This window comes from Hirsutella rhossiliensis, assembly GCF_020360975.1.
Source record: "Hirsutella rhossiliensis strain HR02 chromosome Unknown scaffold00005, whole genome shotgun sequence".
In the NCBI taxonomy this organism is placed as follows: Eukaryota; Fungi; Ascomycota; class Sordariomycetes; order Hypocreales; family Ophiocordycipitaceae; genus Hirsutella; species Hirsutella rhossiliensis.
Window position 1 is genome coordinate 5277267 of NW_025408671.1, and position 17372 is coordinate 5294638.

General features: G+C 53.1%; 5 protein-coding genes across 5 annotated transcripts; 2 read left to right on the plus strand and 3 right to left on the minus strand.

The window, feature by feature from the left end:
• Nucleotides 1-1247: 1247 nt before the first annotated feature.
• Nucleotides 1248-2552, minus strand: HRG_06122 (uncharacterized protein; the record flags this gene model as incomplete). Its single annotated transcript, XM_044864593.1, has 1 exon — nt 1248-2552. One exon carries the CDS (start codon nt 2550-2552, stop codon nt 1248-1250), a length of 1305 nt encoding a protein of 434 aa, XP_044721125.1.
• A 4711-nt stretch (nt 2553-7263) lies between these two features.
• Nucleotides 7264-8094, minus strand: HRG_06123 (centromere DNA-binding protein complex CBF3 subunit; the record flags this gene model as incomplete). The annotated part of the gene is made up of 1 exon (XM_044864594.1): nt 7264-8094. One exon carries the CDS (start codon nt 8092-8094, stop codon nt 7264-7266), a length of 831 nt encoding a protein of 276 aa, XP_044721126.1.
• Nucleotides 8095-8690: 596 nt separating this feature from the next.
• Nucleotides 8691-9846, plus strand: HRG_06124 (ATP-dependent DNA helicase PIF1; the record flags this gene model as incomplete). Its single annotated transcript, XM_044864595.1, has 4 exons — nt 8691-9297; nt 9346-9458; nt 9552-9708; nt 9761-9846. The coding sequence occupies 4 exons, from the start codon at nt 8691-8693 to the stop codon at nt 9844-9846; spliced, it is 963 nt and encodes a 320-aa protein (XP_044721127.1).
• A 439-nt stretch (nt 9847-10285) lies between these two features.
• On the minus strand, nt 10286-11651 carry HRG_06125 (uncharacterized protein; the record flags this gene model as incomplete). Its single annotated transcript, XM_044864596.1, has 3 exons — nt 10286-10778; nt 10836-11374; nt 11439-11651. 3 exons carry the CDS (start codon nt 11649-11651, stop codon nt 10286-10288), a joined length of 1245 nt encoding a protein of 414 aa, XP_044721128.1.
• A 3024-nt stretch (nt 11652-14675) lies between these two features.
• HRG_06126 (tc5 transposase DNA-binding domain-containing protein) lies at nt 14676-15574 on the plus strand (the record flags this gene model as incomplete). Its single annotated transcript, XM_044864597.1, has 5 exons — nt 14676-14716; nt 14766-15103; nt 15157-15297; nt 15461-15497; nt 15547-15574. 5 exons carry the CDS (start codon nt 14676-14678, stop codon nt 15572-15574), a joined length of 585 nt encoding a protein of 194 aa, XP_044721129.1.
• Nucleotides 15575-17372: the final 1798 nt, after the last annotated feature.

Genomic DNA, 17372 nt, shown 5'->3' on the forward strand with positions numbered 1-17372 from the left:
GTTGCATAGCCATCACTAAGGGGCTTAATGATTGTTGCAATATCTCGCAGCCACTGGCCAGTAAGCACTTCCATTAGGAAGTACTGTATAGCTTCCTGTATGATCTCTTCCCATTTGACAAGCCACTCAGGGATGTTGTTGCTCTTTGAGTAGCTTCGAAGATGACTCGAGTAAAGCTTCCTGATTCGCTCAGTCATAAATCCTTTGGTAGGGGCGGTTGAAGATTCCAGTGTTGTCATCCATTGACGAAGTGTATCTTCCTCACGCAACGAAATCATCTTTGCTGTGCCGATTGACTCCGTAATTGCCGTTCTAGCTTCCTTAATTAGCTTCTTCTCATATAGGTATTCCTTACGCATATTTTCATAATGTGAAGTGGCTGCCGAGAAAGCTTTCTGCTGAGCCGAAGTGAGGCCTGCATAGGTTATAACACCGGCAGCAAACTCGGAAAACGTAGGCCGAACGGGGATTGTAACGGACTGTTCCTTCCTCAAATACTAGTCCATGGATGGTCTCGTCAACCCTCGCACGAAGCTCCTTATTCCACTTATCCCAGTCCTGAGGTTCTGAGAGAATCGTGCGGCGGGTGGAATTGGTGTTCTTCGACATTGCGATTTGAAGGGTAAAGGGATAAAGGTATGAGTGATCAGATGGATTTGATCTTCGATAAATGGGGAGTGCCTGCTGGCACTGTTGAAGGCGCAATATTGTGCACACGGAAGTTCCAGAAACTCTGTTTCTCCCGGGCTCATAACTCTCACGAAGAAAGTCAGCAGAAAGGTCATATTGTATTCCGTGTCTCTGTCCTCCTCCATTTCTGCCCTAAACCCAAGCCCCTATTTATATCCCTCTTTCGTAGTAAAGGTAATGTGTTCAGGGAGGCTGGGGACCTGGGGGTTCCCAGCCTCTCGACTGGAGATGTTCCAGTCTTTTAAGAGGAGCTTTCCAGCCTCCTCGTTCAGACCTGGTTATCAGCTCCCTTGCTGCCCTAGCTACCCATGGGTGACCTGGTTGACTCGACCATGGGCCGTTCTTCGCGACAGCATCAAAAGGCACCCGCCGGCTTTGCTGCCCCTGTTGCGGCCTTTCCCGGACCCTTCCTTGACTCTGGTCAAGTCGTAGCGAGCGTTCAGGGCCAGCGAGGCATGAGGTACTACCTTAATGGTGGAACGGACCAATGGCCTCACAGGAACACCAGTCCAGTCAGATCATGCTCCGGCCGGTCGGTCTGTCTGTTAGCCACACCGTCAGAATGGCTTGGTCAGAACACGATACTCGACATAGTCCTCGCCGTCAATATGAACGATGGTGCCCCGCGATACGAACTTTCCCGTAAATGGCCCGGTCGACTTCCGCTCATACTTGACGCCGTCGTACATCTTGGCGTCATCGGCATAGGCTTTCATGCGAAACGACTCCTTGTGAGCCCAGACCTTGTTGACGTGTTGCGTATCCTCTGACTCGTGAAGTGTCCGTCCGTTGATGGCTGAAGCGGGAGCCGCTATCGCAACAGCATTGTTAGCCGCGGCGAAGAAAGCACGTTCTCGGGTTAGGGCAAGGCGGTCGGCGCGATCCTGGGCCGCCTCAGCTCTGGCTAGCTCGCGACGCGCTAAGGTGCTGGTGCGTTCTATGACGTTGAGCCTCTGACGAAGCTGAGCCGAGCTCAGCTCGTTCTCGTTGAGAAATTGGCGCGGCGTCCGTCCGTCCGCCCGCGGATCGATTCGCCGCGACTGGCCAGGCTCGCCGCCGCCATAGCTTGTTCTCGGGTTGGCCCGATCCATGTCCACGTTGGCAGAACGGGTGATGCTGAAAGTCGGCATAGCGACACTGGTCTGTCTAATGGGGGTTCTGGCTCGGGTCTTCGCCTCATGAACGGCCCTTGTTTCGTTTTCGTTCCGCTTCCTATCGATTTCGCCGTGATCCAGCTGGTACTGCCGAATGCGGCAGTACTCCTTGACTTCCTGTTTGTTGAGAGCCTTGAGGTGGTTCTCAAAGACTACCTCCCCGTACGGAATCCACAGAGCCCCAGCTCCCGAGGGGAAGTTTCCATCCACGAAGTGGCCGTCTCTCGTCTCTCGTACCACCTTGACTCGGAACTTGTCGTCGTGACCAAGTATTCCATAGATGGCATGTCGACCCCTTGGATCAGGCTCGCTAGATTGCTTCCAGTATCCTAGAAGGATTCGTGTCGGGCGGGTGCCCGGCAGAGGGTCGGTGGGAAAGCGGGCTTGATGAACGGCCATGAGCTGAGTGGACGTTGGCTGAGAAATCTCCATCTTGCTCTCGCTCAGGTCGTTATACAAGCAGGCGCGCTTGCGCTTGGGGTAGTGAGAGACAGCCTGCCGCGATGACTCGTCGCCGACCGTAGCTGCTGCGGTGGCGTCCGCTCCCGCTGCTGCGGCCAAGGACGACTCTCGAACGCCTGAGGCTGGCGATGGCGCCGTCGCGGCCGCCGGCTCGTGGCCGCCGGCAGCGGAGGCAGTTGACGAAGACTTGGGCACTGTCGGCGCAATCTGCGGCTTGCTGTACTTGTCAGTGGCAGACTCCCCCATTGCGCACGGCTGGACAAAGGCGAAGGAAGGGGTCCGACGGCGAAGTGGTCTCTCTGCTATTGGTTCGTTAATGAACAGCCAAATGAACAGCCAAACTGGTGCTTTCCTGCTTTCCCAGCCGACAGGAGCATAGGAGTTCAGAGGCGAGTTGCAGTTCCGATAGACCGAGCGGAACTTGACTACGTGGATGCGGACACGCAGAGCGCTCCGCGCCACGGACCTATGTCCCCGTCCTGGGTGAAATGAGCTTGGGCACTCCTATTCTTGGTGTGTGGGCAGAACGCGCTCACCGCCCGGCATCTAGCGTTGGTTGGCCGACCCCGCAAAATTTGCATGTGGGCGCTCTTCCTCTACGCATTGTGTGACACCGATATAACTAGTCGGAAAAAAAAGACCATAGGATCAGGTCGGACGAACTCGACAGGAAGCCTGAAGCGAACGCCAGCTAGGCATTGAGGGGCCTCATCATGGAGACGCCGGCTGAGGCCGTGATCATGGTGGGGCGAAGCGCGTCGCCTGCGTCGACACCCGCGAAAAGATCGACACGCGTCGTGAGGCCAAGCACCAAAATTCGAAGCCGCGCGACAGCCCGACGATCTGGCGGAGAAGACAACACGCGCAACTAGGCTTGCAACGCGCATTGCCTCGGACGATGTCGCCATCAGTGACGCGACTGAGCGGCGCAAAGTTGCCAGCAGCAGCAGTGGCGCGAACGAAGGCCGAGCCATGCTCCAGAAAGTTCTCGAACTCTTGAGCGAGTCACGTCAAGAAACGCAAAGCTCAGCCGAGCGATAGATCCGCAAAACGAGATCATATCAAGCAACAGCAGATGATCCAGGAAATGGATCAACAAGGGAAAGAGATGAGAGATGAGCTTCGTCACATCCGAGCGCAGTTAGAGACCCTGGCTACGCCCGCATCTTCTCTGCAGAGCAGTCCGCAGATGTCGTATGCGAGCGCTGCAGGGTCACCGCCGACGATCCAGACAAGGAACCGGGGCACCGTACCAGCAGCTAAATCGGCACGAACAGCCGTCAGCGATAGTCTCTACTGTACGGTGGACACATCACGAGTCGAAGAAGCGAACAGGTGCCAGACGCAGATCGGCAACATCCGAAAGGCCATAGAGAGCGACATGGGAAAGAGTCAGAGGCAGGAGACTTGGAAATGCGCAGCGGTCGTGACAGACGCTCGAAACCCCGACCGGATCAAAATTTTATGCAGAGACCAAACCGAGTTGAAGCAGGTCAAGGAAGCAGCGCAGAAGACGGTAACTTCGGGAGCCAGGGTACTGAGAGGTCAGCTTTACCCTGTCAAAGTCGACAACACCAAGCGTACCGCAGTGCTGGACGCCGAAGGCAACGTTCTGCCGGGCGCAGCTGAGGCGCTCGGAGCCGAGAATTACGTCACGATTGCCAAGATCACCTGGCTTAGCAACAGAGAGAAAGCCAAAGCGTACGGGTCAATGGTGATCTATGTCACTAAAGAGAGTGACGCGCAAAGACTTCTGGACGGCGTGTGGTTCGATGTTGCGGGAGAGTCCGCCTGCACCAATGTTTTTGAACGCCGCGTAGGACCGATTCAGTGCTTCAACTGTCAAGAGATGGGACACAAGGCGTTTTCATGCAAGAAGCCGCAAAGATGTGGCAGATGCGCGAAAGCAGAACATCACCACAGAGAATGCAAGGAGACAGTGCCAAAGTGCGTGCCCTGCGGTGGACCACACGAATCGTACAGCCGGAACTGTCGGGCGCGGAACCCTGGGGATGAGACGCAGGCAGCGTCTGGCCCTTCGGGCTAAGCAGCGGAAGTGAGAATCCACTTAGGATCGATTATGGCACTAACCTTCAACAATACTAACACACAGGTATTCGACTTCGATTTCGACAGACCGCGCTTCAGCTGCTGAAGGTAGGACGCTGAACACTTGGAGAAATTGGCCTTCAAGCAGGCCTGTCACGGAGAGAGTAGCGGCGAGGTTGGTGTAGCGTATGCTGACCCGTGGGGCTTAAGGTGTTACGCATTAATGTATTGAAATGTCAGTAGCTTTTACGTCTAGGCCCTATAGGAGAAATCCTCCGGGTGAAATACACATACATACATACATTGTGTGACAGCTTCTCGTGATATTCTCTGCCGCTACCGCCGCCTACGCCGCTATGAAGTCAGTGTAGGTACTACCGAGAATTTAACACTGAAAAGGACCCTGAAGACGCCTGCCACGCTGCTGGCAAGGCACAAGGGTACTTACTCCCTGATAATTCATTCAGCAGTTTTGTTGGAATACTAACCTGCTGAGTAACCCGTGCAATCGGGATACCATCACGGTTCATGCACGACTCCCACGTGACACCCTACCCCGCGATCAGGGCACGCAGCCCCGGCTGCATGCCCCCATTACCGGGTGCACATTCCGTTTCTTGTGAATAGCTTCCTCTTCCCTAGTTAGTTACAATTGAAGTCATCACCGGTTACCCTACCTGTCGTGACTGTGACTCAGCCTACAGCTTGTGCGCATGCGTATCTGTAGGCACATAGGTGCCTACCATCAAGTTTCCCAATATTATGAGGGTTTGGTCCAGACAGGGATTATAAGTTTTTCCAGATCTGATTGGTTCAGATTTTGTATGGTCCAATGCAAAACGAGGCGCAACTGGACGACGCTGCCCAAAAAGTGGAGCCTAATTATCTAGCAGCCCCTGAGTTGTTCTATTTTGCTTCGCATGGGAACTTCCTTCACGCAACTCCTCTTCACGTCTGTGCCCGCTGTGGCGAGAAGAAACCCGTCGGCGACTTCGTAAGTAAACGAAAATCTGAAGGCTGCCTGAAATTAGATGGACTCCATCACCGCCGGCTAATGCAAAGGTTTCTGTTGGGCTTGTCTCTTGCACAGCGTCTGATGAGTCTTAGCGACACTGAACCAATCATACACTCAATTCAGAGTCAATAATGTTCTAAGCTTCAGTTCTCATTGGTCAGAGTCGCTCATAATGGGAAGAGTCTGTTCACAAGCTCTAAATCGCGAAGTGGACGCTGGACAAGCTCTGTGATCGATAATCCCACAAGACGTGCATAAACTCGTCATACAAAGGCTCTGCCCGGTATCAAAATTCTCCCCAAACGGAGTACTCATTTCTTTAGGAGCTGAATCCTTCCGCCTTACGGCAGCAAACCAACTCAAACGGGAATATGTGCTTCAACATAATAAGCCAGTTGGGACAACAAAGGGGCACGTTGGCGACCATTAGCCCCCCCTTGGTGTGAAAGGCCTCTAGTGAGTTGATACAACTAACTAGTCCCTATGCTGTTTACTATCAAGATAGAGAAGAAAGAAAGAAAGAAAGAGAATCTACTACATGAGAGCACAATAGCATTTTATAGCTTCGAGCCAATGGAAGGTTCTAGAAGCTAGGCGGCGCAGCCGCCGTTAAAGCGGCTTGCCCGTTACACTTGGAGTCCGGAGTAGAGTCGCATGTCAACGACCTCAACACACCAGCTTACTGTGCCGTACCTGCTGTTGTTTGTCGAGCTGCAGAGCTTTTGCTTGTTGATAATTTGGGTGCCATAATCTTGGACATGGCTTGGCGGGCAAGGAGCCGGAAAAGCCCGTATCGCAAAAGAGTCAATTTTCCCCCCTAACTTATGTGTACCTCAAGAGCACCGTTGCAGGTCAGACGGTGTCAGCGCCGCCGAAAAGCAGTATTTCTGGGGGCTGGCACGGGCGACAAACCTTGCCGCAGCTCAACGTCATCGCCGCGGTTGGTGCACATGTACCTGGAAGTAATGTCACTGAAGTGCGCCAAAAAAAAGGGACGCTCTTTGGTGACGCAAGTTTTGGTCCATGGCCATTCTCTCGCGGGCCACTCCGAGACCCCGCGGCTCCCACCTTTCCGTCCCCTCTTCTTCTCTCTAGCTATACTTTGGAATACTTTGACGCTATCTCGGCCACAGCGCCACAATCGAGCTGCTGCCTCAAGATGCCCCGTTCGCCATGGCAACCTTCAACATTTTGTCTGCGTAGCCAAGCAAGACAAAAACGCCCTACATCTAAACATGCTAGAAACGGACGATGAGCCAATTTACCTGGGTACACGAAGCTGCCTGCATGGATTTGTGGCGCCTGTATCTGTCACCGCTGCGACCACAGGCAAAAACATTGGCTCAAAAGGTAGCCACGATTCGCTTCCTTGCCGAACCGATGATTCTCTCCACCGAGCAAACACGGCTTCAGGAACCCTAGGTGACGCAGGCTTGTCCCGCCGCCGTCGACGACCGAAACCGAAACCGAAATCACCCCGCAGCTTGATGATTCCTTACGAGCTTCGAAATAAATATGTCGAATTGGGCTGGGCAAAGACCTCGGAGGAAAAAAGGCGGCGGCCCGCAGTTTTCGGGTTCTTTGATGGAGCAGGCCGGTTCTGTCGCCGGCTGGGCCGCGGAGTACCTGACTCCCCAATGGACTTGCCTTCATCTGTGCCCATTGCCCATGACAAAATTGCATACCGCCCGTTATTTGCAGGATTGTCGCACAAGCAAGTGCGGACAGAGGTGTTGCAACGTTTGGTCAGAAGATATGGTTCCGATTTGGAACTCGGCGAAATATGACGAATGTCGTCTTCCCAGCGGCAGACAGTTCTTCGATCAGACGGCGGGTTCTTGGACTCTGGAGTGTTGTTGCCCTTGGCAGGCTTGTGGAGTCAAAAAGCTGTCTTTATTTAGAGCTAACTTTCTCTGGTCTGGACATAGTGCACCACTTCTTGACCATGCTCAAAGGTTCCAACGTGGGCAAGGGCACGGGCATCTGGGCCATCGACACTGGAATATTTGGTGAGTGAAAGGGTCGATGCACCCTCTGAGTTATGGGATCCTGGTGAATGCCATCACGCTTACCTTGAGGCTCTTTCGCCGATCGGCGGAGCACCTTCGTTTCATACCAGTCTTCGCTTCTTTGGAAGACGGGAAACCTTTCCGCCTTTTCTACCTGCCAGCGCCAGAAAAGCCAGAACGCGAGGGCGCCGATGAGACAAGACCTGGGATCTCGATGCCGCAGAGCAGATCCATACTCCATGCGGCCGTGCTGGTTGGTCTTCCTACAGTTCATCACGACAACCAGCGCCTTTGTGGTATACCCCTGGGCCTTGAAGCCCTCGTTGGGTAAGTCCAGGGGAAAGCAGTCTGCCAACTCCATCGGCAGGCGGTTGCCAGACCGCAGTAGCATGTGGTTCCCGAGCAGAAAGTCCACCTGCGTCCTCAGGGCGCAGGCGATCTCTTTCCTCTCGGACCATGCCACGTTGGTGTGGTCGGGTATCTGCGCCGGCGCATACACATCTCTCAGAGTTCCAACTCCCCTGTCCATGTACTCCTTCCTCTTCCGGCTCCAAGTCGTTGCAAGAATGCTGCGTTTGAGCGCCTTCAGTGCCACTCCCTGTGGCCGGGCCGCAGGATTGACCCCCCGGCTCTTCTGCTCGTCGTAAAGCTTAGGTCCTTGGCCCTCACTGGCGTAATACGCTGAATCCGCATCAACGTCTCGTGTACGACACATTTATGGGTCACTTCCAGGCGCAAGATCCTACTCAAATCCTTCTCCACGTTGATGGTGGTGGTGGTACAGGCAAGTCATTCCTTATCAAGATGCTTTCATCCCATCTTCAGGCAGCCGCCGACCGAATCTTAGCCCTATTTGCCGCGTGGCGCCAACAGGCGTTGCGAGTAACCAGATACAGGGCAGCACCATTCATTCGTTGCTACGCCTCCCAGGACCGGTAGGTCTCGCGAAGAGAGGATGCAAGTGATGAATTCATTAAGTTGCTCCCCCTTTTTTCCCTCCTCTTCTCTAACAAAAGCGACTTCTTATAGTTCTGTCACCTGTGGCTGCCTTGGGGTGGCGATGTCGCCACCCAGGCTGCCTAGATGACGTTGTCATCTAGATGGTTCGATACCACGACTTAACTCCGACATTATTCATCCTTCTCAGTCATCTTTGCTAGAGTCAGTCCGAATAGGTAGCCTTCGGACCTAGATCGTCAACCCGTTTTCACGACAGTAAGAGGTACTTTTACCGACCTTCCCCCAACCGACGCAGCCGCCCTTCAGTCCCGCCTACGGTACATCAAATACCTCGTTATCGATGAAAAGAGCATGCTAGGGCTTGAGCAGCTCGCGCGGATCGATTCCCGTCTGCGGCAGGCCTTTGCACAGCGTAACCTCGAGTTCTTTGGTGGTGTGAGCATCCTGCTGGTGGGCGATTTCTTCCAGTTACCACCAGTCCGACAGAAGCCCCTGTATTCGACTAGCACCAGCCTGTCTTCGTTGGAAAGGAGAGGGCAGGTGGCCTACCGGCTATTTGACCGCACCGTCTTCCTGACCACGGTACAGCGCCAGGCTGGTGATGATCCGGCCCGGTTCCGTCAGGCGTTGCAGGAACTGCGTGAAATCAAGCTGTCTATACCATCCTGGAACCTCCTTAGCGATCGGGTTCAGGCCAGGCCATCGCAGAGCGAGGTTGACAGCTTCAAGACCGCTTTGCGAGTGTATTCTACAAAGGCTCGGGTCAACGAATACAACCACGAGCATATGGTGCACCTCAACGCCCCGGCGATCCAGGTGGAGGCAAAGAATCAGGGCAAGGGTGCGGTGCAGGCACCAAGCGACAACGCTGGCAATCTAACTAACAAGTTCCCTGTTGCTAAGGGCACCAGGGTGATGCTCACGATTAATCTGTGGCAGCCAGCTGGCCTAGTTAACGGTGCCCAGGGTACTGTCTGTAACTTATATGATATCGCCTGGAACGCAGGCGCCGACCCATTGGAAGAATCCCCAGCTGTTATTATGGTGGACTTTGATAGCTACGATGGACCGCCATATCTAACAACTAACGAGGGCAGGAACATCTCACCTATCCTCCCAGTCAGGCGTGATTTCCTTGTGGACAACGAGACCTGCGCTCGCAAGCAGTTTCCCCTGATCGTGGCGTTTGCTATCACTGTCCACAAATGCCAGAGCCTAACGAAGGATAAAATAGTTACTGATCTCGCTACACGCGACTTCCAGGCCGGTATTAGCTATGTTGCCGTCTCACGGGTTACCTCGCTCCAAGGCTTACTCCTTGAAGCGCCTTTCGATCGTCAGAGCCTCTATAACCACACGCCGACGGAAGGTTATACGCCTGCGTTTCCTACGTACTGCATTCACGGCTAACTATGAGACAGGGATGAAGATGCGCCTCGCTGACCAACAACGGCGTCAGGGTCAACAGCTGAGCGATCCACCGTATCCACCACTCTACCGTCACTAAACGTCGTCTTCTACAAGCTACAGGGAAGGGTGAGGTACGATATAGGGTATATAGTTAGGTTGGGCCTACCAGGAAGTGGTTCAAACAGCTGGTTGGCCGCTGCAGGCGGAAGGGGGTCCCCCCCTGACAAAGTCGAATGCAGGTATACGATATTCACCCTTCGGGCTGGATATTCAACCGTTGGGCCCCTTGCATTGGCAACTTAACGGGTGTTCGAAGTATTTTAATCGTCAAGTTTCGACCAACAATTATTGATAGATATCTGTATGCATCGAAGGTGGTCGTCATCGAGACTCTCAGCTTGCGAGGATGCACCGGTATACTCGCCTCGTATGTGTTCAGGCAGATATTTAGTCCCAATCCGCGGCCGTCTAACAACATGCCCAAGATGGCTCCTCAACTGGCTCCTCGTCCGCCTCAATTCGTCCTGCTCAGGAGTCTAAAAGTGATAGACTTCGTTCTTCCAATACGCCCACCACCAAGAAGCCAAATCGTCGTCAAGCGACCGCCTCCGCCTCTCCGCCAGCTCACTCTCACTCTCACTCTCACTCTCTGAGTCCGTGATGCCGGCCTCCTCGTCGGTCTGCGGCTGCACCCGCGCATTCTCGCACTCGATCCACGTGTTGTTGCTCGTGTACTTCTCGCCCGTGTTGGCCGCCTTCCAGGTGCCAAAGTAGCAGTAGATGAAGGTGCTGCAGTGGTCCTCGCGCGTCTCGAGCGTCACGTTGGCCTCGTGCGGCAGGCACTCCACCAGCGCCGCCATCATGCTCTTGGGCTTCGCGTAGTACGGCAGCTTTCCCTCTGTCTCTCTCTTGAGGGGCGTGATGGGCGCTAGGGGAGGGGTCGTCGGGACGCGGTGCGGTTCGCGGAGAGCTCGCCATCGCTTGTGCATCCGGCGGCCTTGGCCGGGTGTGAACTCGGTCTTGCAGGAGCTGTCTCTGGTGTCAGCCTCGGTCCAAAGCTTCCAGCCATGGTGTCTTGCTGCTTACTCGCTGGTAGGGCTCATAAAGTTGTGGATGGGGTCGAGGCCGGGCTGATCCGGGCACGAGTCCAGACCGACAGGGCAGATGCCAAGTGACTCATCCCTCATTGCAGCCGGCGTATCATCCACATAGTCGCCCTGGCCGCTGCACCTTACGCGGGACGTTCCGAGCAGCCCGAGCCAGTATCCGATGCCACGGACCGCCGCCTTGCCCTCCCACGTGGCGGCATCCCATCCCGGCCCGCCGGGGACCGTGTGAGCTGCGATGATGGCGCCGTCGACCCTGTACGTGCCCAGGTCCCGGGGTATCCGATCCGGCGAGTACAAGAGGCCCGTTGTCGTCGGATCGTCGCTGAAGCGCTCGATAAAGTACAGGTTGAGCGTGCGGGCATCGCCGCGGTTGGATTTCCACATCATGCGCATCTCATCGATGCCCTGGCCCCAAAGGGTGTCGATGATGTGCTCCGTCTCGACAAGAGCAAAGGATATGTTGTGCGGCGCGAAGCTGCGATTGATGATGTCCATCTGCCCGTCCAGAGCCTTTTCCTATAGAGTAAAGACGTGTCAGAATGCCATTGACACATTCATTATGCGGTGAACAAAGTCTTACGCTGAGATGCTTGCCGCCCGGGGTGGCGACGAGATGTGCCGACACGTTCACGGTGAATGGAACAAGGTCCTCGAACTCACCCGCCTCGGGTCGTGGGGCGAGCGTTGCGCCTTCGCTGGCAATCAGCGCCGGCGGGACATCGTCGCCCATGCCATAGTTCAACGCAACCGAAGCCGCAAGGCCGGCCATCAGGGCCTGAATCCAACAACGCATGGCAACGGTGGAATACGGGAGAAAAGGGGGAAATCTTCGTGATGGGTATACCTAGAGTATAGACTAGGTGATGTTCAGCTCGAGAACGGGAGGAACGGGGGCTTATATATATATGTCTCCTTGCCCACCATCACCTCCCCCGTGAGTGCTACCGGTAAACGATCCTCTGCTTTTCGTGGTGCCAACGCCCAATAGCCATGTTATGGCCTTGATTGGCTATAGTCTCCGCAGCATCCACATTCGGTTCCTACTCCCCCGAGAGGAACCTCCCAATCGAAGTTGGGTTCGCGGCCCGGCGCCGATGGGGTTTGATTCCCAGCCCACAGCTGTCGCGAAGTACGTCTGAGATCTTGAGCTCGGGGTGACCATAAGGGGTATACAGCTAAGGGCCCCGACGGGCCAGACAGAAAGGCAGTCTGCAGAGAGTTCTGAGGCTGCAGAAGGCTATTAGGAGACCGCATTAGGCAGCCACATAGGCTGTAGAGAGACTGCATATACGAGGGAAGCTGAAAGAGCTCTCAGCGACCAGGGAAAGTCAGTATGCAAAGGGGGGGCCCCCTAGATCTTGTACCTATACAACTGAAAGGGGGATATCGATAGGGAACCAAGGGATATATAAATAGGGAGTCTAGAAGAGGGCATTGCAAGAAGGGACAGACAAGAACAAAATACAACACAACACACCCATCGTCGCACAATCAATGCCCAATTGCATGCTCTCTTCGTGAGAACAGCTCTCTGCACGTGCAAATATGCAGGGTTCTAAAGCAACAAAGTTTTCAGGTGCGATATTAATTTGGAGTTTTCCAATAGTTAGTTATTGTGGGAATGTAGCATATTGTCGGGAGGTCTGTACTGCAGTAACGCAATGGGTTGTATTCAAGATGTCTAGCTAGGAAGGTCTGTACTGCAGTAACGCAATGGGTTGTATTCAAGATGTCTAGCTAGGAAGGGAGGAAAGGGAATGAGGGGGCACACTACGTGCCCTTTATACACGGATCCCCGAGGTCCATACACGTGACGCTAAGGGTCACGTGTGCGTGTGTGCGCACCTCCCTTACAATCCTACTATAGCTATATGCTACATTCCCACACTAATCATATTAGATGGACATGGATGCCAGGAAATGGTGCGTATCCATGGATACCTTCCTAGGAATCACTGTGTAACTGAACCAGGATGCATAGATGGCTCCGTGCCTTTTGAACAACGTGTATTGCTGCCACCTTCCTGCCCACTGCTCCCATGGCCTCCAGCCGTTGGATAATGGTGTTTTCAATGCCTCAAAGGCGGCCTATCGAAAAAAACTTCAGAAATTGACCTGGAAATTGACCTGTCTTACTGATTCTTCGCCTGTTGATAAGGTCAATTTTATGCGGGCATATGCCAAAGCACGCGAGGTTGGCATGACTGCAAAGAACATATTGTCCGGCTAGAGGGTCACTGGAAATTGGCCAATATGACGATCCAAGGCATTGCGGCATCTAGATATCCACGTAGCCACGGGTCAGACATCTCCAAAGTCTGCGCCATTTTTGCATTCTGGCGATACACCAAGAACCAGCCGCCAGATTCGCGACATTGGCAAGAACAAGACTCCCAGCACTCGGAGGAGTCTTGCGGTGATAGCTAAAGGCTTTGAAGCGCAAGAACAGGCGCTTGCTGAACACAGCAACAAAATTGCGAAACTGGAGGCAGAAGTGGCTCGGTTGCAGAGAGGCAAAAAGAGGAGGGCCATTCCGAACCCGAACAGGTGGTTCATGACTCTTAGTGAAGTTTTGGCAGCTAAGGAAGCTATTCCCCAAGTTAGAAGCCAAGAAATTGTCGTTGTGCTGAATTCTGAGACCGAGGAGGACGAGGTCTCAGAGATGGAGACAGCGTCGGTGATCGAAGTCAAGGTGGCACATGAGGCCGATTCTGTCACCACCAGGTCCGGAAGAATTATAAAAAAGCGCCGGAATATGTAGGAATGGTCAGTCCTCTACAGAATCATACAATTCTTATATTTTTATTCTTAGGTTCTGGTCACATTTCATATAACTTAGTTCAAATGGTGGACTTTCCGTGGGGATTATTTTATTTGCGCTACCCAAAAGGGGGTGACGAATGGTAGTGCATGGTTAGTGGGGCTGCAGCATCAAGAGACGAAGGGAGAGCATTCGGTCCCGTCGTTGCGAGTAATACTAGGGTTGTTTAACCAAAAAAATAAGTACTCGTGCCGGCCCCGACTTTCAGGGGATTCGCTTTGGCTGACCCACCGCTTTGAAAGTAGGGGCGGGCACGAGTAAGGGAACGGTTCTGTGGGTGAGCCGTAGGCTCAACCAATGGCGGGACGGTTTCATACCTTAAAAATCGCGGGGTAAATGCATTAGTTTAATACAAGGACAATAGACGGGGCCTCAACTCCGAGACGACCGCGTAAGCTTATCGGGCATTAACGACAAGGTCCAGGAGGTACGCGTCGGCGGCGTCGCCATGATTAGTGACTCGACATCGATTTTTAAACGAGGATATGCCTGACCACTTGATAAAAACTTAAAGATTCTTTCTTATTAACCTCGGGGTGGTTAACAATCCACCGCTTTCCGCTATCCATCCACCGAAATGTATAGTGTGGATGTACCATCCTTACCCCCCCTTTTGCTCACCCCCCCCCTTTTGCTCCGCAAAAATGTTGCCGCTCCATACAAATTGGACCAACTTCACTTATACAGAATCTACTCAATTTTAAAGCTTTTGACGAGCAGTAACCTGTAGCAGGTATAGAAATGACCGGGCTTACATTCTATGAAGTCAGCTGGCCACCACAGGTGTCGTGGTCCGTGACACCCTGACATCGCAAAATGGCAATTTCGACCCCTAATCTCCTCCTGCCTCTTTTGCTTTCCACTCTTGCTCATCCTCCACCACCTGTCACAAATGGCTCCAAAAAAGCCTCGCTCTATCTATACAGAGAACGTGATGGCTGAGGCAATTCTCGATGTCACTGATAACGGTCTGTCGCAGCGCCAGGCTTCTCAGAAATGGGGGATACCCCAGAGTACTATTTCCAGCAGAATGCGAGGTCGGTCGGCATTAACTGACCAGGAACAGCCTGAAAAACACTTATCCAGAGACCAGGAGGCCAACTTGGTTGCCTGGACTCTTCGCCAAGAATCTCTGGGTTACGCTCCGTCCCAGAGTCAAATCCGCGCCTGCGTTGTTGCCGTTCTGAAACAGCAAGGCTGCGACTCAAGATTGGGACGTCATTGGGTAGAAAAGTTCATTCAACGCCATCCGGAACTTAGAAGCAAGGTCGGTAGGCGTCAGGAAGCCAACAGATTCGACTTATTTACTCCCAAAGCCGTGCACTGGTACCTTGACATCAGGGAGAAGGAGTACGGGTGGATCAAGCCGGAGATTGCGGAGAACACCGTGAATGTTGATGAAGGGGGGATTATGTCGGGTTTTGGTATGCAATCAACTCTCCATAGGCGATATAAGCTAATTCGGTCTCTTTGCTAGGTCTAGACAGTCTGGCGGTTGGCAGTTCGGACCCTAAACGGAAGACTCTTCTCAAGGGACCCCAGTCCCGAAGTTGGACCACTTTTATAGAGGCCATCACCGCCGACGGGCGCGCCTTAACTCCAGGCATCATATTTAAGGGTAAAGACCTCCAGGCACAGTGGTTTAAAGAGGAGTTTCGAAGATTTGCGGACTGGCGCTACATAACTTCATCAAATGGATGGACGGACAATCACATTGCCGTTGAATGGCTTGAGGAAGTCTATTTGCCTCAGACGCGACCTGACGACGATTCTGAGGCCAGGCTTATCATTCTGGATGGACATGGGAGTCATACAACGGTTCATCCTTTGTTTTTATGGCAATGACGCCCTGCTGATTTGACGATAGAATGAGTGGATGGCTACGTGCTTTCTGAACAATGTCTACTGTTGTTATCTCCCATCTCACTGTTCTCATGGCCTCCAGCCATTAGAAAACGGTTTTTTCAATGCTATAAAGACAGCCTACCGGAAGGAGCTTGACAGACTGGCTTCTTTGACGGATTCCACACCTGTTGACAAGGTCAATTTTATACGTGCGTATGCCACGGCACGTCAAACGGGAATGGCAACAAGAAACATCTTGTCCGGTTGGAGAACCACTGGAAATTGGCCAATCTCGCGTTCCAAGGCGTTGGGGCATCCTGAGATCCAAGGAGACAAAGTTACGGCATCCCCGGAACATAGGCCGTTTTTGGACTCTGACGACACCCCGAAATCCAGCCGCCATATTCGTGATCTTGGCAAGAACAGAACACCTACGACTCGGAGGCGATATGCCAAGATAGCGAAAGGCTGGGAAACTCAAGAACAGACACTAGCAGAACATGGTAGTAAAATTGCTAGGCTGGAGGAGGAAGTGGACAGGCTGAAGAGAGGAAGAAAGAGAAGAGCGATCCCTAACCCAAATAGACGCGTCATGCGTCTCGCCGAAGCTTTGGCGGCCGGTGAGGCTGTCCCCGAAATTGGGAGTCCAAAGAAAGCCGTTGTGGTGGATTGCGACTGGTTAGAGGAGGTGGTGGAGTCGGAGACGGAGACAGCTTCGGTGATTGAGGTCAACGTATCTGGGCCTCCGCAGCGCACCACGCGACAGGGTCGCGTCATAAAAAGACCAAGAACCAATTAGTGTGTTCAATTCTCATTCAAATGATGTATCTTTTATATCTATATGTCCATAGTTCGCCGAAATATGAGCAGTTCAAAAATCAGATTTTTGGTGAGGTTTGTCTCATTTGGCGGAGCATAAGGGGGGGTGAGCAGAAGGGGGGGTAAGCATGGTACTTGACTTCGGGGCAAGTTATCCATCCACCGCTTTCTAGCTTCTATTATCCATCCACCAAATTTACGTGGGGAATGTACCGACTACCTACCAATGGGCTACCAATTGAACCCTTTTAAACCCGGCACGACAACTTGCTGTGCCGGATTGGCGATTACCTATGATTGCCGCAGGCCGAAGCAGCGAACATATCCTCGACTTTACTAGGTAGCGAGGGGTTTACCCCGAGCGAACGTGGTGGTGATGATTTCGTATTGAGTACGAATACTTCCTTAGGAATCTGGCATGACTCGAGGATGTAGCTAATGAACGGAGCTCACGTTCTGCTTCCCCCACTTTTGATAGATGGATAGCGGAAAGCGGTGGATTGTTAAGCGGTCCCACTATTTATTCTTAGGGAGGGGGGGAGTGGGGGCCCCGCCACACCTCCCAGCTCGACTTGTGGACACAGCAGCGGTAGGTAGGCCAGTCGTCTAGTAAGCGTGTAAGTGCTTTGCATACAAGCAGAGGCTGATGGTTTTAAAATATTCCTAATCGCACAGTACTCAGCCATACTTGGAGGGGTAGCAGCCAAATCCGGTCTAGCTGGGCCTGCATTTTCTAAGTCTGAGGGGTGAAATTAAAAACGGTCGGGACTATATAGGTTCGGCAGATTATTGAGTGTTTTTTACTCTGTAATCCCTTTCATTCAACGTCTGCTACGACACCGATTTCTTTTCATTGTTCCCATAGATATCGGAAATGCATCGCTACTCATTCTCTCTCAAACTGATTTGGTGGCTACTCGTCCAATGCCTTGTGGTCTATGGCGGAGCGCTGCCGGCCCCCGAGTTTGTCTACCGAGGAGACCCCATACCTCTCACGCAGCTACTCCAACAAGGAGGATTTATACCTCG